This window comes from Bombyx mori, chromosome 8 (assembly GCF_030269925.1).
Source record: "Bombyx mori chromosome 8, ASM3026992v2".
In the NCBI taxonomy this organism is placed as follows: Eukaryota; Metazoa; Arthropoda; class Insecta; order Lepidoptera; family Bombycidae; genus Bombyx; species Bombyx mori.
Window position 1 is genome coordinate 12,777,950 of NC_085114.1, and position 25,246 is coordinate 12,803,195.

The window sequence follows — 25,246 nt, forward strand, 5'->3', positions numbered from 1 at the left end:
TGTACCAAGGCCAAAAGCATTTCTCTGAAAAGCAAACAATGCGAACGATTAATTGAAGTCACGAGATAGCTCACGTTTAATTATTCAAATCGGACATTTCGCGTGAGTTCTGCGTGGCTAACGGACTGTCAATTATTTTTGTGTATCATTAAATATAATTATTACGTGCTCGTACATTGCGACTCGAGGACGCGAAGCCGAATTATATTTTCAATGCTTTTAATCAAATGTATTCGTAAACGCCAAAAATAACAAGACATCAAAACATGTACGATTGGTAAGAACGGAACGTATGAAAAGAGTGTGAAACGGAGCGTTAATACGTGAGGGAGAGAAAACGGAAAGAAAGTGAGAAGAGAACGAGAGAAAAGGAAGATGGCGAATATGGTTAAAAAAAAAAAGTAAGGCGTAATAAGTGTTAATTATTCTATTATTATTATTATAACAGAAGATTTTGGAACAGTGTAACTTTTATTTTATGCCCTGCGATCCCTATACTAGAAAACATTTAATACAGATTTTTCACTTTGAGAAGGCGGCACGATATGAGAACCCTCTTGTCGTGGCCGCTGGAAATTACATACGTAAATGTACGTTTACATAAACGGTCGACGTCGCCCTAAACACGTAATTACGGACCCTCCCGATCCATTAACGGTGCTTTTAGGTACCACAAGCACCGGTCACCGTCCTCTTCGTTTGCGACAAAGGACTCGACAAGTAAATCAACCCATAGACACAGCCCACTGAGTTTCTCGCAGGATCTTCTCAGTTGGTCGCGTTTCCGATCCGGTGGTAGATTCTGCGAAGCGCTGCTCTTGCTAGAGGGCTAGTGTAAGCATCACTCCGGTTTGAGCCCCGTGAGCTCACCTACACGCGTTAGGGTGGAGCTGAAATAGCCTCTCAAGGCTATCAGCATAGGTAGAAAAAAAATCAGAATAATAAGTATAAAAGAATCAGGGAAATGTATTAAACAGAATATTTTTGCTTGGAAATCATATGAACTTAAGTACTCATTTTACTGTGTATATACCTACTTAAAGAATACAAGGCTTCTTTCGGTAAGCGGTTACTACAGTCAATTTATAGAAGTCATTGAATAAATCAAATCAGTTTTTTTTTATTCAACATAAATGAAAGTACATACTTGTTCAATGGTCAAAAAGAACTACCGCCAATTCACAAAAACTAGCCTCCGTCCTGAGAAGAACTGGCCAGAAACACAGGGGGCATGTTTTTTTTTTTTTAATATTCGATTAGCCGCTCGCAAAATACAATAAATAGCTTAGGATTATACTCATAAAATAATCAGTAGGATTATCATTAAGTATTATGGTCCCTGGTATGGTAAAATCATGCTGTTTTGCTACTATTTTCACATAGCCCCGTCTCTTCATTAAGGTGCTTTAAAAGACGGAGACGGACGGATTTGATGGAGAACAGATTATAACGTTCTCTGAATATCCGGTAATGAGATCGTTAATTTACTTTAAAATTGTCGTGGTCCGGTTTAGATCGAAGCAAATTAATGTAGGTACAAAAAAAAATGCTTGTCTATTCACTTTTTTTATTTTTTATTGCTTAGATGGGTGGACGAGCTCACAGCCCACCTGGTGTTAAGTGGTTACTGGAGCCCATAGACATCCACAACGTAAATGCGCCACCCACCTTGAGATATAAGTTCTAAGGTCTCAAGTATAGTTACAACGGCTGCCTCACCCTTCTAACCGAAATGCATTACTGCTTCACGGCAGAAATAGGCAGGGCGGTGGTATCCATCCGCGCAGACTCACAAGAGGTCCTACCACCAGTAATTACGCAAATTAAATTTTCACTTCCAATGTGCGTCTGCGAATTATTTATGTAATTTATTTCAAATGTTTTCGCAACACCCATTAAGAAATGTCAAAAACAGCGAATTACCTAGGCGTTAATAAGCTTAAAAATAAAATTTTCACCTATCAAAATTGGCGCAGAATATTCTGAAATATTTTTGTAGTCAAACATTGACGCAAGACTTTGTCAAATTTACAGTGATTTATTTGTAAACTAATTCCGAACTATCGTCGCTTTAAATATTATAAATTTAACCGATGACGAAGTATCAGAGATTATATTTAATCATGTGGGATGGAAAAAATATTGTATACGTGCCTCCGCTACGGTTTTTTTGTTTTCTACAGGAGAGAATCGCTGGTTCCCCATCCGCGCAGGGAGTTGAACCTCACTAAAAACTCCTGCCGCTCACAGCCGGCGCCCTACCCCGGACCGGGCCGGAGCCCAGTCGGAGTTATTGAGACGGCGGGACAGGGTTTACGCAGAGCATATTACATCCATCCCGCCGTCCACCAGACGCCGGACCGGCGGCCGCCGGCGAAACGACCACCGGCTCCCACGGTCGACGGGCCGGGAGCCCACCTTGATGGCGCCACACTGCACCTTCCCCCAGAGCGGCCGGGGGAACGCGGTCTACCATCACCCGGCTTCCTATTACGGGCGTGGTGTAAATCACCCCGCCCCACGGCTGGGTCCCTCCCCGCATAAAGCGGGTGGAGCCCAAAGCTCTTAGGGAGCCGGGTCACGGAAGGGACCCCGGTCTCGACCCCCTGCTTGGCGGCGGCGGATTACTGTGTAGTGAGGAGAGCTTTGCCTCACCCGCCCCGCCGCCTCCTTCTGCAAGATGTTGGACTCGCAGAAGTCGAGAATAGCTTTCCAGGACTCGTCGCCGCCAAACATCGACGCCACGACGCCAGGCAGCGACAAGTCCGGTCCTATCTTTGCGACCAGGACACGGCGCTGCACCTCCCAAGCGGGGCAGACAGCGAGCGTATGCTCCGCCGTGTCCAGGTCGTGTCCACAATTGTGGCACCTCGTCGTCGGCTCAGTTCCTATCCGGTGCAGGTACTTCCCGAAGCATCCGTGCCCGGTCAGCACCTGCACCAGACGAAAGGTGAGGCGTCCTGCGCCACGATTCACCCAATTATCAAAGACCGGGTAAACCGCCTCGACGGTCTGTAGACCCCACGTGGGGTTGGCCAACCGCCTCGACCACGATTCGAGCACGGACCGCCGAGACTCCGCTACCGTAGACTATTCTATGATACAAGGTAGACTGGTATTTTTAGGTAAAAAATATCAAATTGAAGTCGTCGTGGCTGGATAAGACGTCTGATGCATTTGTATCGAGCTATGCGACGGTGTTCGAATCCCGCAGGCGGGTACTAATTTTTCTAATGAAATACGAACTTCACAAATGTTCACGATTGTCTTCCACGGTGAAGGAATAACATCGTGTAATATTATAATTTAATAAAATTATAATTTGCGTATTTACTGGTGGTAGGACCTCTTGTGAGTCCGCGCGGGTAGGTACCACCACCCTGCCTATTTCTGCCGTCAAGCAGTAATACGTTTCGATTTGAAGGGTGGGGCAGCCGTTGTAACTATACTGAGACCTTAGAACTTATATCTCAAGGTGGGTGGCGACATTTACCTTGTACATGTCTATGGGCTCTAGTAACCACTTAACACTAGGTGAGCTGAGCTCATTCACCCATAAAAGCAATAAAAAGAATTGGTATATAGCGTCCGAATTTTTTTTTTATTGCCCTTGTAGGCAGACGAGCGTGCATACGGCCCACCTGATGGTGAGTGGTTACCGTCGCCCATAGACTTCAGCAATGCCAGGGGCAGAGCCAAGCCGCTGCCTACCAAATTGTATTCTAAACTAATGTTACTTGCATTAAACAATACAACACAATAAAAAAGCACCTGACGCGCTAGGTCAACGAACTGCGATGACCGCGATGCACCTTCGCATTACATTGCCGGTCACGTAATATGAAATCACTAAATGAGAAGTTTTTTGTAGCAGCTTAAGTAATGTTAGTAAATTGAAGATTGTAGGTATTATATGGGAAATTTCCTCGTCGAACCCGTCGCTTGAGACGAAGGGCTCGACGAGCGAATTAACCCATAGACAAACACAGCCCACTGAGTTTCTCGCCGGATTTTCTTAGCGGGTCGCGATCTGATCCGGTGGTAGATTCTGTGAAGCACTGCTCTTGATAGGGCCAGTGTAAGCAACACTTCCGATTTGAGCCCCGTGAGCTCACCTACACGTTAAGGCGAAGCTGAAATAGCCTCTCAAGGCTATCAGCATATGTAGGGAAAAAAGAGGAAATAAATGCTCTAATATTAAAAGAGACAAGTGCTTAGTAGAGTATCGTTATGGCTTAGAAACCGTCTTATTACGTCTTTTATTGACTGTAACTGTATAAAAAATCAAATGTAAATGAACGACACACGAACTTAAAGAACGTACACACAAACATACCTATCTAAATAATTTAGATTTAAAAAAATAAAATAAAAAAAAACCCGCGAGATTGATGCGTATATTCTATTTAATCTATGATTTATGATAATTCAAATGCGTTTTCCGTGGCCGTGGACCGCTCTACTTGTCATAAATCGTATTAGAATATTACAATAAAGAAGTTTTTGGGGACTTGATTGACGCCGACTGAAGCCGAGCTGCTGATTATATATAAGAACTCTTTTTCATTTAATATTCATATCAATTTGATAGTCGTTGCTCTGCGAAAACTGCCGGGAGTTTAATCTACAGGCGTTATGTATGCTTAGTGAGAGATTTGTTAACGTTCTCGATAGCGTAAAAGTTAACTCAAATTTGTATGGAGTTGGAATGTTTGACTAGGTTTGCCGCTAGGGGCGCTGTTCCAACTGCATGCTAAATTTGAGTTAACTTTTACGCTATCGAGAACGGTATAAAACTCGCACTAAGCACACTGATGACGTAAACAAAAGGGCATTGAAGCTATCCTTCCTATCCTTTCTATCCCGCGTAGTCATCTCATACATATGAAGCGTAATAAAGTAGTAAAGAAGTAGAATAACAGTCGATCGATGTTCGAAATTCGACTGTAAATACTTCTCAATATAAAGTTTCATTTTATACAATATATAATACCTTTTAGTTTGATATTGAGAAAAGGACCCTTTCTAAAATAATAATAAAGTTCATTTTTAAGCAAACCCAAAAGAAAAATCATTCGTTTTTAACTTACATGGCTGCCTACATTAGTCTACCCGCGATTATGACGTTTGCAACAGCCGAAATATCGAAAACTCATTGATCGTGAAAAACATTATAACGACCCGCTAAACAGTATATTGTTTATAAACAAAAATCAGTTGACAAACACCCCATCAGATGGTACTTTATTGTTTTGTCTTTGCAATGTTACAAGATCGCTCAATTGTTTTCTACCCTCAGTACGGTGCGTGTTACAGAATCGTAGTACCATATCTATATCTATACTAATATTATAAAGAGGAAAGATTTGTTTGTTTGTTTGTTTCGAATAGGCTCCGAAACTACTGGACCGATTTGAAAAATTCTTTTTCCATTAGAAGCCGACATTGTCCCTGATGAACATAGGCTACTTTTTTATTTTATTTTTTTTGGTTTCATGTGTGTTTTAATGTTTCCGAAGCGAAGCGAGGGCGAGTCGCTAGTAAGCGTGAACTATAGTCGGGAAATTGATGAATAGTAGTAAATTAGTAAATACCTGAAAGTCCACCAGATGTCGAAGCACATGACGTTGAGCCAAAAGAAGGCCGCCAGCAACGAATAGTAGATCACGAATGCTGTAATCAAAAGGATAATGTTTAAAATTTTATTTGGGGTTTAAAAAGGGTTTATCGGAGCCTTTAAATGTCCAAACGTGAGTGTTAATGAAGAGGAAGTGTGAGAGTAGCCCCAGTGGTTGATACATTAAAGAGCAGACGGTTAGCGTGGTGTGGACATGTGATGCGTAGAGAGGAGATGCATGTGACTTGGAGACGTAATGGAAATGGTAATGCAAGGTAAAGGGGGAAGACGACGACCGAAGAAGACATGGATTGAGTGTGTGAATGACGATATGGAAGAAAGAGGAGTGAGTGTTTTGATGACGGCTGATAGAGAAGAATAGATTAAAAACAATTCGCTGTACCGACCCCAACTAGTGGGATAAGGTGAAGACAAAGAAAAGTGAATGCTAATGAATGAACCTTATTGAGATGTGTGGTGGCAGTCTCGATCGGAATGTCCGTCTGCTTCGCGACACCAAAAGTCAGAATGTTCGTGTCGACCCGCCTTAGCTCACAAAATTTGTAGCTTTGATTTTTTATTCGTCCGTCAGCACGTGTAAGCTTCGAGTTTTGCTATCGCACAACAGACGTCATAACCATTAAGCCACATACCTATAAATAAATATACAAGTATTTCCTACCCAAATCTCCTCCTAATTCCTATCGTCATTTCTAGTGGCAAGCAGAAAAACTGGAATCATAGTGATATCACTATCTCCCAAGACTGCAAATACGAGTATACCCGACTAATTTAGACCCTAAAACTATATATATAATTGAAATTGAATGAAATTGTTTCATTTAAATCGATTTTAACCGACTTCAAAAAAGGAGGAGGTTCTCAATTCGACTATATTTTTTTATATATTTGTTACCTCATAAATTTTTACTGGGTGAATCGATTTTGACGATTTTTATTTTATTAGAAAGCTGACGCTTCCCGTGTGGTCCCATTTCAATTTAGTCCAGTTCTGATAATGGTATCCATGAGAAAACCATATAAGTCTTAAATTTGCGTTAAGTACGTGCGCGATAAATAGATGAATAACTCAATATCACGCCAAACGATTTCGATGATTATTGTTTTTAGTGTATATTAATTTGTTTTGGAATTATTATTTTTTTCTATATGAAATCGGTTTTTGTTAAAGCACGTCTATTTACAATTATTCAATGCTGAATACAATGGCAGATACACACTCACATGCTAATAAAAAAATTGTTTACTCTTTTGATGAAAACAAAAAAAAAACTCGTAATATTCAAACACAAACCTAAATTTGAAATACGATCCTAAGATTACAAAATTGTTTGTTACTTTATATAATTAACTGTAGTACGTGTATTTTTACGAGACTCGCTTCAGCTGTTCATTCATATCAAACACATTCCGTAGCACAGAAATAGTTTGTATTTTTAGTCACAATATGTTACGTATAATAAAATACCAATCATTTTAGCAGATCATCAGAGTTAGGTAGGTAATGAAACAGTTAATCAAACTGATTCTCTATTTAAAAAAATTTTTTTTTTTTTTAGAACACGCATTGTGTTTCCTCACATAAAGCCAAGTGAAAGAACCTCACCAAAGTTTGCAAATTTCGAAAGCTATAGGTGTCAACTTGCAAAACAACTTGTCTCGCATCTATTGTGAAAGTACTATTTCTAACACTGTGTTGGCAGTACGGATTGATGATTCATAGAGAAACGATTTGTAATCGAATAGCTCGTAAACCGCCAATAATGGTCTCCGAATTTTTTTTCTAATACCTTAGATATGGAGCGAAGCTAAGGGCATATACGTTGTTAATCACCTTCCTGAGATCTTAGACAAAACAAATTGAACACCAATGGAACACGTCATCTTAGAACTTTAGCGACTAATGTAAGTTCTTCAATAAACATATTATAATAATTTAAAAGTACACCTCGTTGAATGGTTTTGGTTTTATTTATTTATTGCATAGGTGGGTGGATGAGCTCACAGCCCACCTGGTTTTAAGTGGTTACTGGAGCCCATAGACATCTACGACGTAAATGCGCCACACACCTTGAGATATAAGTTGTAAGGTCTCAGTATAGTTACAACGGCTGCCCCACCCTTCAAACCGAAACGCATTACTGCTTCACGGCAGAAATAGGCAGGGCGGTGGTACCTACCCGCGCGGACTCACAACCTCACAACAGGTCCTACCACCAGTAATTACGCAAATTATAATGTTGCGGGTTTCACTTTTATTACACGATGTTATTCCTTCACCGTGGAAGTCAATCGTGAACATTTGTTGAGTACGTATTTCATTAGAAAAATTGGTACCCGCCTGCGGGATTCGAACACCGGTGCATCGCTTCAACACTAATGCACCGGACGTCTTATCTTTTAGGCCACGACGACTTCAGATCCTTTCTGAGATCTTAGACAAAACAAATTGAACGCCAATGGAACACGTCATCTTAGAACTTTAGCGACTAATGTAAGTTCTTCAATAAACATATTATAATAATTTAAAAGTACACCTCGTTGAATGGTTTTTGTTTTTATTTATTTATTGCATAGATGGGTGGACGAGCTCACAGCCCACCTGGTGTTAGGTGGTTACCGGAGCCCATAGACATCTACAACGTAAATGCCGTCACCCACCTTGAGATATGAGTACTAAGGTCTCAGTATAGTTACAACGGCTACCCCACCCTTCAAACCGAAACGCATTACTGCTTCACGGCAGAAATAGGCAGAGTGGTGGTACCTACCCGTGCTGACTCACAAGAATTCCTACTACCAGTAAAAGAAAACTGTGGTGAGTAATAATATCTTATACAGAATGTCCCATAAGAAGTATATGAAGCCGATAACCTGTAGAGTTCTATTAGAATAATCGATTCATATAAAAAGGTACTATAGTCACGTTTTGGTTTGATATGCGCATTATGGGACACCCTGTATAAACTAGTTTTCAACATCCTGTAAGTGGACGGGAGAACACACGGCCTGCAACTCGTTCAAACTGCATGTGGCTTCAGAATTCTAAATCTGTTTTCTTGTTTACATATCTCCGTATACATGTTTCATTCTTAACGATTTGAGTTAGTGTTTCCACTTATATTCTGTTTATCTTACACGGGTCAGTCGCACTGCCCTGGGACCGGTTGCTTTGTATTTGCATTTGTTCATATCGATATTCCTTAACATTGCAATTTAATAAGCGCTTTTTTTTTATTGCTTAGATGGGTGCACGATCCCAGCCCACCTGGTGTCAAGTGTTTACTGGAGCCCATAGATATCTACAATGTAAATGCGCCACCCACCTTGTGATAACAGTTCTAAGGTCTCAAGTTTAGTTACATACGGCTGCCCCACCCTTCAAACCGAAACGCATTACTGCTTCACGGCAGAAATAGGCAGGGTGGTGGTAGCTGCCCGTGCGGACTCACAAGAGGTCCTACCACCAGTAATTACGCAAATTATAATTTCGCGGGTTTGATTTTTATTACACGATATTATTCCTTGACCGTGGAAGTCAATCGTGAACATTTTATTGAATACGTATTTCGTTAGCACCTACAAAAACCACACACAAACATGTGCAAACAAGTTCAAGTAACCAATAAACAAGTTTTGCGAACCAAAAAAAAATATCAATGGAATTATACTTAAAATGTATTGTGATAAAGATAGCCGTTGAATTCGTTTAGTTTTGTTGTTCGCTTTGAACCGTAATTGCTTTTCGGGAATTCCAGCAATCTTCATTGTAATTTATCAAAAATGCTCGAAAGTACTCACTGCAATGTCAGTGATTTACCAGAAGCCAGACATGAGTCTAGTACTATAAGGGCTCGACAAGTAAATCAACCCATAGACACAGCCCACTCAGTTTCTCCCCGGATCTTCTCAGTGGGTAGCGTTTCCTATCCGGGGGTAGATTCTGCGAAGCACTGCTCTTGCTAGGGCCAGTGTTAGCAACACTCCGGTTTGAGCCCCGTGAGCTCACCTACACGTTAAGAAGAAGCTGAAACAGCCTCGCGAGGCTATCAGCATGGGTAGGGAAAAAGGCATCTGTACGTAATATGGGATGGGAGTCAACAAGCCACTGCTTACGGTTGAGGACTTTCGAAACCTCATTTGAAGGAGGACACCGTTGAAACTGTTGCTCAGTGAATATTAGCAAACAATTTATATAGACTTTATCTTGTTATTTAAGGTTTTATCATGTCGTTTGACATTACGACGTTAGTGGCTGCCAATTTCATGCTAAAATGCGCACACAGGTGACCCTATTTTACGTGAAGGATCATTTACGACGTAAACACAAACAAAAATTCGTTTGTTCGTATTTTAAACTTTGCCATTTGACTATGTTTTGTGCGTACAATAATGAATAAGAGACAGGTGCTGTGTTCATCTAATTCCTGTTGCCTACTTCCTGCCCTTATCCCACTTCAAGTGGGGTCGGTTCAGCTATGATGCTGCATAGGAATTTGGCGTGAATTTTAATTTACTATGCGCTGAATACTGGTATAATGAACACTAGACGATGACCGGTTTTTTTTATAACGCCATCTTGTTATTTCTTTAAAGCGGTTAGTTGCCCTCAATCAAGAAAAATAGTATTATTATTCGCCACTAGATGTCGGGATGAGTTGATTACTGAAAACACGAATAAAACAACATTTTCTGAAAATAAATTGTAGCTAGATCGATTTATCGCCCCCAAAATCCCCTGTATACTAAATTTTATGAAAATCGTTGGAACCGTTTCCGAGATTCAGATTATATACATATATATTAATATACAAGAATTGCTCGTTTAAAGGTATAAGATGATTGTCTTCCGGAACATTGATACAAAAAACCTTTATCTTATAGCTGACCCCGTCCGTGATTAGAAATTAAAAAAATATTGTGACATCGACACGTTTTTAAGGCGTTTCTTTGTCTCAAACAAAAGTCAATGTCGTTTGATTATCAAGATCTCAATCTTGAGGTAATTATTTGCAGACTCCTATTAAATAAGAATAAGGTTCTCATTGTGTTGTTTTTTATTTATTTAAAGTAATACGATTAAAGTATATTTTTCAAATTTCGTTAAATGTGCATCGCTCTCCGTTTGTGACAGAGGAGTTTTAAACAGAATCCGTTCATTTAATTTCACCTCAATCTACAGTCTCAAATAAATCTGCCTCACCTAATTTCATGCATATAATTTTTCAGATAACAGAATATATGTCGGCGCAAATATGACTATTTACCTACTGATCATCAACTAATTACTCTGTGATAAGAAATTGATGTTAAACAGTCCCTTTTATTGTAATTTCAATACTTTAAAATCTTGTAAACACGCTCACGTGTTTAATACTTGTAAACACGCTGACGTGTACGAAGTCCTATAAATACGGCCGTGCTGTCTAGCGTTTATTCATTCGTGTCCGAGCCGTTGTACTGTTCGGATCTCTCTGTAACGTTGTTATGCTTCTCGTGCAATATACGCAGTTCTCGTGAAGTTTTGTTTTGGAAGCCCAAACATGAGTCATCATCGAGAACTTAATGACCGTGACGTCAACAATGCTGACGTCACACTTTTTAAAAACATTCCTTCAGCGTTTCTCCTCCGTCATCAGAAGTGGGATCACATGCCGCCTCCGCTCAGCAACAACCTGGAGACCATTTAACCATATCGGCGGAAGAAGACTACCCCCCAGCAACAGCCGATGAGCCTATACATCTACTTCACAAATCAGCATGGTCGAGCAACAAAATCAACACTCAAAGATAAGTTTTTATTTTTGATTACTAAAATTCCACCACATAAGTACCACAGTGTACGCCCACTACATAAGTACCACAGTGTACGCCCACTACATAAGTACCACAGTGTACGCCCACTACATAAGTACCACAGTGTACGCCCACTACATAAGTACCACAGTGTACGCCCACTACATAAGTACCACAGTGTACGCCCACTACATAAGTACCACAGTGTACGCCCACTACATAAGTACCACAGTGTACGCCCACTACATCCCACTACACAACATCCTTATCCGAACACCTTAAATAAATCTACGAGAACCGCCGAGAACCCTACGATACCCTCCGAGAACCCTACGATACCCTCCGAGAACCCTACGATACCCTCCGAGAACCCTACGATACCTTCCTAGAACCCTACGATACCCTCCTAGAACCCTACGATACCCTCCGAGAACCCTACAATCAAATCGCATTAATAAGTCTCAAACCTACATAGTTACAAGTAACGCAAGTATAACAGATGCGCTACTCAGAGAAACTTTTTATTCCTGCAGGTCTATGAGAAAAAAAAAAAAAACCTACGAGAATCAACGAGGCCGGTGCAGAGCGCGCACCGCCTGTCAGTATGGCCGTGTCGGCGCAAATATGACTATTTACCTACTGATCATCAACTAATTACTCTGTGATAAGAAATTGATGTTAAACAGTCCCTTTTATTGTAATTTCAATACTTTAAAATCTTGTAAACACGCTCACGTGTTTAATACTTGTAAACACGCTGACGTGTACGAAGTCCTATAAATACGGCCGTGCTGTCTAGCGTTTATTCATTCGTGTCCGAGCCGTTGTACTGTTCGGATCTCTCTGTAACGTTGTTATGCTTCTCGTGCAATATACGCAGTTCTCGTGAAGTTTTGTTTTGGAAGCCCAAACATGAGTCATCATCGAGAACTTAATGACCGTGACGTCAACAATGCTGACGTCACACTTTTTAAAAACATTCCTTCAGCGTTTCTCCTCCGTCATATGTAAAAGACTAGCTGTACCCGTCCGCTTCGCTGGGCATTTAAAATTAACATTATTATTTGTCACCCCCACAAAGATTCTCATCATTAACGCCCCCGTAACTGGTGTAGGGAGTCCAACTCTCATATAAATATTAACCTATCCATTAAGCACATGTATTTTCTACATGGATACCAAGTTTCAAGTCAATCGGATGCATGGTTCAATAGTTAAAACGGAACATCCGTAAAAACCACTGTAGATTTATATATCAGTATAGATTAATTAGGCTCTATGGTGTGATACCTTCGCCTTTCCTGTGGGAAAAATATAACTACCACTATATCATACTCACTGAAATAAACGCATGTCGTCACTGTTATGTTGTTGATCGTCAGCAGTATTTGCATTGTCGCCAGGAACGTGAAGCCGACGAACAGACTGAGAAGGTACGCCATGAGCACCCTGCCGTGCAAGTTCCGTAGCTCTGGTAGCCACGCGTACACTGCTACCGTGGCCAGGATGAACAAGCAGGAAATCAGCATGCCTTTTGAACAAAAACGAAATATTAACATCGAAAACAACATTACAACAATTAAGTACCTCCTAGTGGCCCCTACTAGTGACAGTAGTCGAAATTCGACTATAATTAATAGAAATTATAAGTTTAAACATTATTATGGTTCTATTGTCAAACACACAAGTATTCGCCAAAACTGCACTATAGATCAATAATATTAAATACAAACAATATTAATCTATTTTCAATTCGACCACAGACTTTAACCGATAACAGAAGTTTCCCAATTGACAGTAAACAAAGAGTATATTTTTATGTATGTGTTGTGTCAAATACATGGTAGTGTGTGTAATGTTTTCTTTATTGATTTAATGTATCTTTTATGCATTATTTTAAAAAAAATATTAGCATTGTGCACTCCTTCTCGGTATTCTCTATAAGTGTGGGAAATTTCATACTCCTCCGTCCGCGCAATTTTCGTAAAAAGGGATACAAAGTTTTTGCTTCACGTATTAATAAATAGATAGGTACATAACCTTAAATTTAGCTGCAGAAAAAAACAGATTTCTCTTAAACCTGGGTGAGAATATAATAATTGTTTTCTGAATATGAAACGATATTTCTTTGTCTATAAAATAAAGCTAAAACCATCATGACGCGACAACTTTTTTTAGGGGCCCAAGCGCCCAAAGAAAATGGGCATTGTCCTTTGTTATCCTTTAATTCGCTCCTGTCGAATGAAAATGCTTAAAATTTCCGTGAATCTCTATTTGCAGTGGATTTTTTTTACAACTGCTCATAAAAAAATGTTTATTTGACATGTGAAGCTATGATTTTTTTCCCAAGAAATCGTAATGCGAGATTCCAGGGACTTATTCTTGGAACTATTGAATCATATGTTAGTTACTGTTACTGTTACTGTTACTGTTAATGTTATAACATATGATATTGGATGTTAGATTTTAAGCAATTGTGTGATAGGCAACATGAGATTTCTAAAATTACCGATATCAAAAGCTCCCTTCTCATCGGTTTATTTTATTTTCCTATTTATGTTCCTAATTCCCAAACCGTTACTTTCACTCTACGGTATCGCCTCAAATGAAAATACTATTAACACATTTTAAATACTATTTTTGGAACGAAGTTCCTTACGGCAGGCTTGGAGGAGATAGGGATTTTGCTGCGCGACCGAACTGAAAAAAATGTGATAGTAAAAACCGTAAGAAAAAGTCCGTGGAATAAGGCCTTGTTTTCCGCATAGCGATATTTCACCGAGCGATTTTTTTCTCGTAATTCTTTTTTTAAATATTTTATATGGAACTTCGCTCCTTTCCGGTGTCCCACGACACCACACATCTTTTTTTTATTGCCTTAGTAGGCAGACGAGCATACGGCCCACCTGATAGTGAGTGTTTACCGTCGCCCATGGACTTCAGCAATGCCAGGGGCAGAGCCAAGCCGCTGCCTACCAATATTAATTTAATATTCAAAAGATTAATTTTATGAGCGAAGTTTCTTTTAAATCAAAATTTTAACCATTAGAAATTTTACCACGTTTATTTCACTTGTAATTCAAGTTTACATGATTGTTGATGTTCCCAATATTTCACAATTTTCGTGATTACAGACGTGCGTGTAATTAAATTTTAATGACAATAAATACGAGAGATTAAACCTTATGGGGAGTTTTAATTAAGTTCACTACTACACGCCAAAACCGGAGGAAATATTATGTACCTACTAAATAAAACTATTTTAACCGCTTGGAGATTTTTTTCTATTTCATAGCCGACCTTGCCTTTGATGTCTTTTTTTTTTTGGGCAGGGGCGTCCGATGTCTGCGCTAAGGGGCCACGCGGGAAATGTGAGACATGACGGTCTACAGATGTTGGGACCGATGGCCTAAAGAATTTTTAGGATCCTACTCCACCAAACGAATCCCCTAGCACTCTCTCACCGGACGTCCGATCTCCAGCTGGGGTCAGAGCCCGCAAGGGTCACGCGTTCAACACACCACTCAGACTCGCGGCACCACCCCGAGGAAGTCAACATATGCCTTTTTTATTTTTTTTATTTTTTCGGGGGAACCTCCGCCTGGGGAAAAGCGGAGGGGCGTGCCGGACTCCTACCGGCTAAAACCACCCCGGTGTCCACCCACACGTGCGCGCAGGGCCGCGGGAATCCAAATTCTTCCGCAGCCCCACACCAGTGCTGGCCCGGTCTGTCCAGGCCTCGTCTCCTGCACGGGGTAGTGAGGCGTTCAGCTACTCCGTGCATCGCCTCAGAGGCACGCGCCGACACCCGCTCGCGCCTCCGTCTCAGGTCCATCAAATAGGGGGCGAGGGCTTTCCCAAGTCCCTCGCCCCTGGACCCATTCATGGGGGGCGGAAAAGGGCGTTGTCCGCCCTTGTCCTACGCCCGGTGCGCCTTCTGCGGCCGGGGAAGGGAGTCGAGATCTCCCTCTCCCGTTTTGCAGTTTCCTTCTGCGACATCACGTCCTCGCAGAAGGACACCACCGCGTCCCACGACTCTGCGCTGCCGACCATCCTCCGCGCTACGGCTGGCAGTGACAGATCGCTTCCTACTTCATTTGTGAGGACACGGCGCTGCTCAAGTCAACATATGCCTGACACAAGCTAACGTTCTGACACAAACTTCCAATGACAAAAATTCTCGTAAACATTTTTTCCTGTTCATTGTGTAATTTCTAAAACCATGCGTTTAGTCATTCTGTTGCAGCAGATGCTAGACCAGACGAGCTCTCGGCCCGTCGGGTATTAAGTGACACAGCTTGAATATTGACACCCATCTTGATAATAGCAGATGTAATACGCGCCAAAGTTTTTCGCCAGAAATAAGAAGGATACGTCATATCAACAATAATTTGATTGTCCGAGTATAATTATTATTATTATTTTTGGTTTTTTTATTGCTTAGATGAGTGGACGAACTCACAGCCCACCTGGTGTTAAGTGGTTACTGGAGCCCATAGACATCTACAACGCAAATGCGTCACCCACCTTGAGATATAAGTTCTAAGGCTTCAGTATAGTTACAACGGCTGCCCCACCCTTCAAACCGAATGGCGCGAATATTATTTCATGGCGAGCCTAGTTTGTGATTTAGCTTGTTTATTTTGCTTTTTTTTTATGAGATTTTATGACCTGGTAACTAAGACCTTTAAGTCATGTCTTATTTTACTTTATATTCTTAATTTTATGAAAAATGATAATATGGAGTGAAATGAAATGAAGATGATTAATTTGAAACATTAATCAACTGGGATGAAATTTAATGAAATGAGATGATATGGGATGAAATATAATCGCAGTAAAATGGTGGTCATTTACTGAGATTTTTTCAGTGGACTATTTGGAGGAACCCGAGAAGTTACGTCCAGCAGCTTTGTTTCATTTTCCCACATTTGTGCACTTTCACAGATATTAAACAGTTAATAAACCACCGTTATTGCACATTTAAACCTGAAGAAACACTAAATAGACAAAATAAAACAAATCACACAACTTCACTCCTCGCGTTCCCGCCAAAAAGTCTGTTCATTTTGCTTAGAAAAGTTCGTGCCTACCTTAGGATTTGAAATTGACGTGTCAAAATCACTCAATACAAGTACATCGGGTGTTTTACCTACTAGGTCACGGACGTTCAATTACAAAATGGTATTCCCATTGGTTTGTTTATATTCAATTTTTACCACTATCATTTAACTTGTTTCTCATGAGTAATTTTTACCCGACTTGAAAAACAGGAAATTCTCAATTAGGTAGCTGTTTATGTTGTCTATTCTAATCTATACTAATATTATAAAGAGGAAAGATTTGTTTGTTTGTTTGTTTGTATTGAATAGGCTCCGAAACTACTGAACCGAATTGAAAAATTCTTTCACTGTTTGGAAGCTACACTTTTCCCGAGTGACATAGGCTATAATCTTTTTTGAAAAAAATAAGGAGTCCTTATTAAAACTCCAATAATGTAACCCAAGGTGTAAAAAATTACCTAAAATATTCTTTACATCGCGTGCCCTGAGAAAACTATTGATGATAGAATAAAATAATGTACTACGACTTTGTAGAACACATTATTATTTACAAAAAGTGTCGCGACAGTATATGCCTAACTATTATAGTTATGCCGCAATAAGTGTTCTTTTATTTAAAAAAACAAAACAACGTCAAATATCATTGAAATTTTTGTTAAAGACCCGAGCGGAGCCGGAGCGGGCCGCTAGTTTCTTATAAAAATAATATTTAAAAATATAATGACACATTGCATACAAAATATATAACCAGATATTTTGAAGTCACTAAATTAGATGGCTTAATGTGTTACCGAAAAAGGTCTTGGGAAACCCTTTGAATTCTAAACAGAGGTAGGCGACCCATACGAATGATGTTATTAGAAACTTAAGTTGCTTCCTCACCTTTGATGATACCCATTAAGAAGCATATGTTTCTAAAATATTTTTAAACGAACAATGCTTCAATACCATGAACAGTCAGACTAACTACAAAGAAGCATAGTGCTATCTTGCTCTATTTGTTTCCAATGGTCCCAAGCCAAATATAACGAACTATTAGATAAAATCTATATTTAATATGAGGTCCTATATAGTCCTGAAGCTCATTGACATTCTACTGTGAATATGTCAGGTATCATAAAGTTACGGAATCAATCGATGTATTGTTGTAACGGCCGTCTGGTGTAGTGGTAAGTGACATGGTCACTACACAAGGGGGTCGCGGGTTCCAATCCCGCCAAGGGAAGGTATTTGTATGATAAATATAAATGTCTTTTCCAGGGTTATGGATGTATCTTAAATATATGTATGAGTATAATAAAAATCTTACATTTATTTCCGTTATCTGGTACCTGTAACACAAGTTCTTTACGAACTTATCACGGGACTAGTTAACGTGGTGTGATTGTTCGTAAATATTTATTATTATCTATGAGTCCTATTCACTTGAAGAATTGTTACGAAGACTACCCAATTTTGTTATATCAACAGGGAATATGGTGGCCTGGCCTATACTTTGTACTAATGTTACTCAATTCCCGAGTTCTATATTAGCGTAATGACGTATTTTCATCTTCTATGATGATCCATCTTCTATCATCATTAATATATTACACTCGCGAGCAAAAGTTTGGAATCACTTACTTGAAATTGATTCCGCGCGATCTTGTGTACTAAATATTTTTTTGATAATCATAAAAATGACATCGTTTTAAAGGCTGAACTCTTAACTTTAAGCTGATACCAAATTCATTCAAATTGAGCCAGTAGTTAAGGAGCTATTCCGGATTAAGTGAAGGAGGTAGGAAACAAAGGAAATATGGAAAAATAATGAATGCATAAAACAACAAAAATTAATAAATAAAAAATTTATTTAGCCTTAAAATTAAATGTCAGTACTTTGTGTTCCCTTCCCTTGCCCTAATAACTCCTCGAAGACGATTCTTCATAGACCTGATCAGCTTTTGAATTGATTCTTGTGGGATACCTTCCCACTTCTCAATCAACGCCGATTTCAGCTCATTCAGGCATGAAGGAGCAGAAGTTCTGGAACGAACCCTATTCTTCAGTTCATCCCACACGTGCTGAATAGGATTCAAGTCGGGGCTGAGCGCAGGCCAGTCCAATGTGGCGATATAGACTTCTTCGAAGTATTCAGTTGTTCCACGGGCAGTGTGACAACGAGCGTTATCGTGCTTAAGGAGGAAGCTATCACCGGCATATCCCGCATAGGGAACGACATGTTCCAGCAGAATATTGGAAATGTACCCGTCCGAAGTTGACCGCCTCCTCGTCCCCCACCAGGCACGAAAACAAGCTCGGTTTTACCGTCGAAGGAAATGCCGGCCCACATCATACAAGAGCCGACCCCATAAGCCACTGTTTCAGCGAAACAGCACTGCGCAAATCGCTCCCCAGGCCGCCTGTAGACCCAACCTCTTCGGTCGCTACCATGCAAACACATCCTGCTCTCGTCGGAGAACAGGATTTGCCTCCATTGCTCAACCTCTCAATTAAGATTGGTACGAGCAAATTGAAGGCGTGCTTGTCGATGAGCTACCGTGAGTTTCGGGCCTGTGACAGGCCTTTTTGGAGTCAGATTCGCTTGCTTGAGTCGTCGACGAACTGTCTACTTGCTAGCTGCTACCCTACGAACATCTCGGAGCTCCTGTTGGACGTCGACACCAGGTTAATGCCGATTTCGGAGAGAGGTTAACACGATAAAACGGTCATTCCTCTCCGATGTGCCCCGGCGCCGTCCAGATCTTGGTCTCGGGATAAAGCTACCAGTCTCTTGAAAGCGCTTGCAAACTTTTGAAACACAGGAATGGCTTATTTGGAGCCGACGAGCGACAATCCGCTGGCTGAGCTCTTCTTGCAATAGGGCTACGATTTGTGCTACTTCTGTAGGTGTTGTCCCAATTGTCGTACAAGGTAAAGGGTCAAAAGTAGCCGAGATATGTACCAGTCAACGTGTGAAAGTCGACTGATAAAGAAAATCCGATAACAGGTGCTTTTATAGGGGTCAGTAGGCCGCAACTCGCGACGTATCAAGCAATTGAAACACGTCTTTTTCGTTATTCCTTCACTTAATCCAAGATAACTTCTTAAATACTGGCTTGATTTTAATGAATTTGGTATCAGTTTAAAGTTAGGAATTCAACCTTTAAAATGATCTCATTTTTATGATTATCAAAAAAATATTTAGTACACAAGATCGCGCGGAATCAATTTCAAGTAAGTGATTCCAAACTTTTGCTCGCGAGTGTAGTTTAGTTGTCTCCTACAATTGTTTTTCTTGAGAAAATAACGTGACACTCACTCTACCTACTAATAATTCCTATTGCATTTTGTTAGTCATACTTACAAGTGAATCTTAGGACGTATTGTTCGTTGTTAACTTTATCAGCGAAGCAGATCAGCGCGTCCAGACTTGAGGTCCTCTCTCCGGTTGTTGGGTCTTCTCTGACGAACGTGTCGATGCAGTATTCATCAGGGGTCTGAACGAGCCACGGAGGAATGCTCTCTGGTATTTGTATGTACAGTTTACCATCCTGAAATTGATATTTCAATTTGTATTTGCGTTGCGATTTTTTTGTTGAACAATATCTTTTAATGGTGATAGGACCTCTTGTGAGTCCACACGGGTAGGTACCACCGCCCTGCCTATTTCGGCCGTGAAGCTGTAACGCGTTTCGGTTTGAAGGGCGGGGCAGCCGTTGTAACTATACTGAGAACTTAGAACTTATATCCCAAGGTGGGTGGCGCATTTACGTTGTAGACGTCTATGGGCTCCAGTAACCAGTTAACACCAGGTGGGCTGTGAGCTCGTTCACACATCTAAGGAAAAAAAAACTAATTGGCAAAATAGTGGCCGCTATGAAACTACGTATAATTTGCAGGAACATAAAGAGTGTTGTAACAAAAAGGTTAAAGTTCAAATAACCAATACAGCTGGGGTAAGTGTTCGCGAAATCCACTATGAAGATCTGTAAATTCACGATGACAAATTGGATTTTGTTAACGTTTTTGCATGGCACGCAGAGTGACGGGTCAATAATATTTTGTGACGTGAGATTTCTACTAATAAAACGGACAAATCTTTTAGAAAAAAAAGACATTTTTGGAAGTTTTTATTGCCTAGACTATAAAGTAGACTATAGCTTAATAGCACTGTGATTAATTAAAAAAAATGATCAAAAATATAGTTAGCGAAATGATATTCTCAAAATAATATCATATCTGTGTATTATTGTTAAACCGGTTCTTATGGCGATTTTTAATTTTACTTGGGTTTGTGCCGAAATGTTGGGAATTAATTCGAGAACTGCGAAGTTTTAAGGAATCATATTATACAGGTATTATTACTGTCTTCCTAATTTTTTCTTTCCTAAATATTTAAGTATGTTGTAAGAGGTTCGGCCCCCTACCCGAAAAAACAATGTTCAAGAGTTTAACTGTTGAAAGATTGTAAACATATTAATCTCTAAATTGATCTATAATGTCAAAATAGTTCGCATTTTGCTCACTTGTGGCGCCACCGTCTTTGCTATAGGTATTTATGTTTCTATTTTTGCAAATCACTTTCTATGTTTTTCTCTTTGCATTAAACCGTTAACAATTTATTCTATTCCGGAATATTATTTAAACATTAACTCAGAAAAAACAAAAAGACATATTGCAACAAAACGAACAAAAACACATGTTTGGTCTGATTACAACGACAACATGCAGAGTACCTACATGTTGCTTAAGTGACCTTTAAAAAACATTTGATATTGAAATTAAAGGCAGACATTTAAATTTTATTTGTGTAGATTATACGCAGAGGATTCACTTGATACAAGAAGTCGCGCCAGATATTCTAGTCAAACCTGTTCCAAGAGAGAAATCATAGTTTGAACGTACCACCTACATTTACTGAAGTATACCGATGAAATTTATTTTTTATAGCATGTTATTATTAGTGAAATTTTACTCTGCCGTGTCCTTCGATGATAGCACACTTTGTATTCACCGCACGGGTAGGTACCACCGCCCCGCCTATTTCCGCCGTGAAGCAGTAATGCGTTTCGGTTCGAAGGGTAGAGTAGCCGTTGTAACTATACTGAGACCTTAGAACTTATATCTCAAGATGCGTGGCGCATTTACGTTGTGGATGCCTATGGGCTCCAGTAACCACTTAACACCAGGTGGGCTGTGAGCTCGTCCATCTATCTAAGCAATAAAAAAAAATACAACAGATTTTGTTTATAAGCTCAATAAGGAGACGAGAATACGTCCCATCTGATAATGAGTGGTCACATTACCAGCGTCGCACTTAAACCGCTGTCTACAGCTTAATATCTGAGCAATAATATGATTAATAGCATAGTTAACATCAGAAATTGACATAGTCATAGACTTCTTCCAATAGGCTGTGATCGCTATGATCTCATTAATTAAATTTGCAACTTACGTATTTTCAACGCATAAATGCCACTAGACGATGACCGGTTTTTTTTTTATAACGCCATCTTTTGTGTCTTTAAAGCGGTTAGTTACCCTCAATTAAGAAAAATAGTATTATTATTCGCCAATAGATGTCGGGAAGAGTTGATTATTGAAAACAAGAATGAAACAACATTTTCCGAAAATAAATCGTAGCTAGATCGATTAATCGCCCCCGAAATCCCCTGTATACTAAATTTTATGAAAATCGTTGGAGCCGTTTCCGAGATTCAGATTATATATATAATAATATGTATTAATATACAAGAATTGCTCGTTTAAAGGTCTAAGATTCATACTAATATTATGAATCTGAAAGTTTGTTTATTTGCTTGTTTTTTTTTTTTTTTTTTTTAAAAATAAATAAATATTTACTAACAATCACACCACGATAACTGGTCCCGTGATAAGTTCGTAAAGAACTTGTGTTACAGGTACCAGATAACGGAAATAAATGTAAGATTTTTATTAAACACATACATATATTTAAGATACATCCATAAACCTGGAAAAGACATTTATATTTATCATATAAATACCTTCCCTTGGCGGGATTCGAACCCGCGACCCCCTTGTGTAGTGACCATGTCACTTACCACTACACCAGACGGCCGTTTGTATGTGGGTTGGTTTTTCCTTATTTCGCGTCGAATCGAAGCAACGTGTTGACGTGATCTTTTTAAAGCGACAATTTTGGGTCAGTAACAAGGACTACTTTTTATCCTAGTAATACATACCGTCGCCTATGGACTTCAGCAATGCCAGGGGCAGAGCCAAGCCGCTGCCTACACAATAATACGTAAACCCAAACCAATACAGTCGAATTTCGATCATTGGGCGAACCCTAGCTAGTTAGAGCAATAAAAGTTTCGTTGTTAGCGTGCATGCAATTTTAACATCAGGAAAATACGTCGAGAAATATTTATAAAATTTTATTCGTTACGATGTTTCCTTTTCAAGAAAAATATGTCTTAGCTGTAACCAAATAAGCGTCAGCATCGTATTTGTAATTCCTAAATAACAAGTGACAAGTGCAAGCCATATGTCATCGGTAGAATCGTAAAAACATGCCGTCTTGATTTCTAGGCCGATAAATAAATTAAATGAATTTACATTTATTTAGCTTCGATAATCATGTATTATAAATATTTTAGGTACACAAACTATACTAATATGATCAAAAAGAATTCGTGAATTGTTACGAATTATTGGTAAATGCCTCCGTATCAACACTACGCAGTCTCATGACATCTTCTTTTTCTTCTTCTCCATCGCTCCCTCATTGCTGAGGATTGTGACTCCGTTTGAGCTTGTCGACTGCCAGTCTCCATCGGTTCCGTTCAGTTGCCTGGTGTAGTGCAGCGCTAAGTGGTCCGCTGGTTTGCTCGGAGATCTGGTCGAACCAACGTTTGGGGCTCCGGCCTCTAGGACGTTTTCCTTCTACTTTTCCAATGACCATCAGACGTTCCATCTTACTTATTAATTAAATTCAAGTTGAATTATTTTTAATCTAGATTTAAATAGAAGATTCTTGAATTATTCATTTGTATTTTCCTCATAATAGTCCATTGTGCACCAAGGGAGAAAAGTAGGACATTTCCTCCCGTGAGATGTCCTACTTTTTTCCCGCGGTTTTACTATTTTTTTTCCTACCAGGCCGAAAGCTCGTGGAGCACCGAGCCAGGGTCCAGGGGTGAGGCCCCGGTGGGGTCCAAGGGCGAAGCCCTGGCGGGGGTAGGGGGTCGGAGCCCCCCCATACTCATAAAATAACAAATTAACTGTTTTTTAAATTTTTAAATAAACTACTACTAATTGAATAAGAACTGTCTGATGAACTCATCTTTGTTTAATACTTCACTATTAAATTTTATTGCCTTTTGTTTATTTCACTTTTACACTAAACACAACATTGCAAATTACCCGAGCACAACAATGGCGGAGAATTTTAGGTGCGTGAGAGCAGACGTAGACACTAACGCGCATGCGCACTTGTCAGTACCTAGGGAGGAAAAGTTAAACTTTCTTCCCTGTACAGCGGGAGAAAAAGTTAGACTTTCTTCCCTGTACAGCGGGAGGAAAACCGAACTTTCGGCGTAGGTAAGAGAAAAAATATATCTCTTATACAATTTTCAATTTACACCGAGTCTCGTTTCGTAGTACGTAAATACGTAGCAAAGATTGGGCTAAATATAATTACTGAACAAACAATTCACCGTAATGTTGGACAGAGACGCGTGCCCTGGTCCCATTTTTTATCTTTAATTTAAGACTAATTTAGCAAAATCAAATGAGTAACCAAAAACAGAGGAAAGAAAGATGGCGAAGACGGTTAAAAAATGAGCAAGGCGTAATAAAAGTGTTAATTAATTTTTAATTATTATTATAACAGAAGATTTTCGTACAGTGGAAGTTTTATTTTATGTGTTGCGATCCCTATTCTATATTTATAGGAACATATAATGCAGATTTCAATAGAATAATCGTCTTGTAAAAATCGAACCCCTAAATTTGTATAATTACTAGTTCTAATGTGTATAATATATTGTCCATGCGAATAGGCACCTCCATGTCTTTTTCTGTTACGATGCAGTTTTGCTTTACTGTTTGAAGGGTCAGACAGAAGTTATCTAAGTCGATTGGGTCTTGAACCTCATACCTCAAGGCGAGCGGCTCAAATCACGCTCTGATGTCCACGGACCCTGTTATGTGGGTCGTGAGCTCTCCAAATCATCTAACACATAATTATTGAAAAATGAACCGTTATTACAAAAACAAATATGGTTCCATTGCCAAAGCTTTTAGCTAATTAATTATTTAACATATAGATGTGATCGGTAATTACGAAATGATAATTTAATGTTAAAGATACATATATTAACATGAAGAATATAATTACTACGTTCTGTTAATAAGTTGAAGCAGGAATTTTCCTTCGAGTAATTTTGAACAATACGTCACTATTATCTTGTTTTCTCAAAGGCCTCGATAATTTGATACATAGAACCAGTTGCAGGATAATGCAGCGTGTAGCTAAATAATTCGATTTCAACTTTGTTACCTGTAATTTTTTTTTATGTTCTATACATTTTATTAGTTACAAGCGGCCTGCTCCGGCTCCGCTCGGGATTTTTAACAAAAATTTCAACGATATTTGACGTTGTTTTATTTTTTTAAATAAAAGAACACTTCTTGTGGCATAACTATAATAGTTAGACATATGCTGTCGCAACACTTTTTGTAAATAATAATCTTTTCTACAAAGTCGTAGTACATTATTTTA

At 39.4% G+C, this 25,246-nt stretch overlaps 1 protein-coding gene across 9 annotated transcripts in view; it reads right to left on the reverse strand.

Moving 5' to 3' along the window:
- The window catches only part of LOC101746106 (G-protein coupled receptor Mth2), a 94,431-nt gene that overhangs the window by 12,930 nt on the left and 56,255 nt on the right, over window positions 1-25,246 (reverse strand). For all 9 annotated transcript variants that reach the window (XM_062669827.1, XM_062669826.1, XM_062669825.1 and 6 more), the window contains exons 2-4: window positions 19,844-20,030; window positions 12,774-12,965; window positions 5,595-5,673 (exon numbers count right to left, since the gene is read on the reverse strand). In XM_062669827.1, the coding sequence (XP_062525811.1) occupies window positions 5,595-5,673; window positions 12,774-12,965; window positions 19,844-20,030 (458 nt within the window). The remainder of the gene's footprint in view (window positions 1-5,594; window positions 5,674-12,773; window positions 12,966-19,843; window positions 20,031-25,246) is intronic.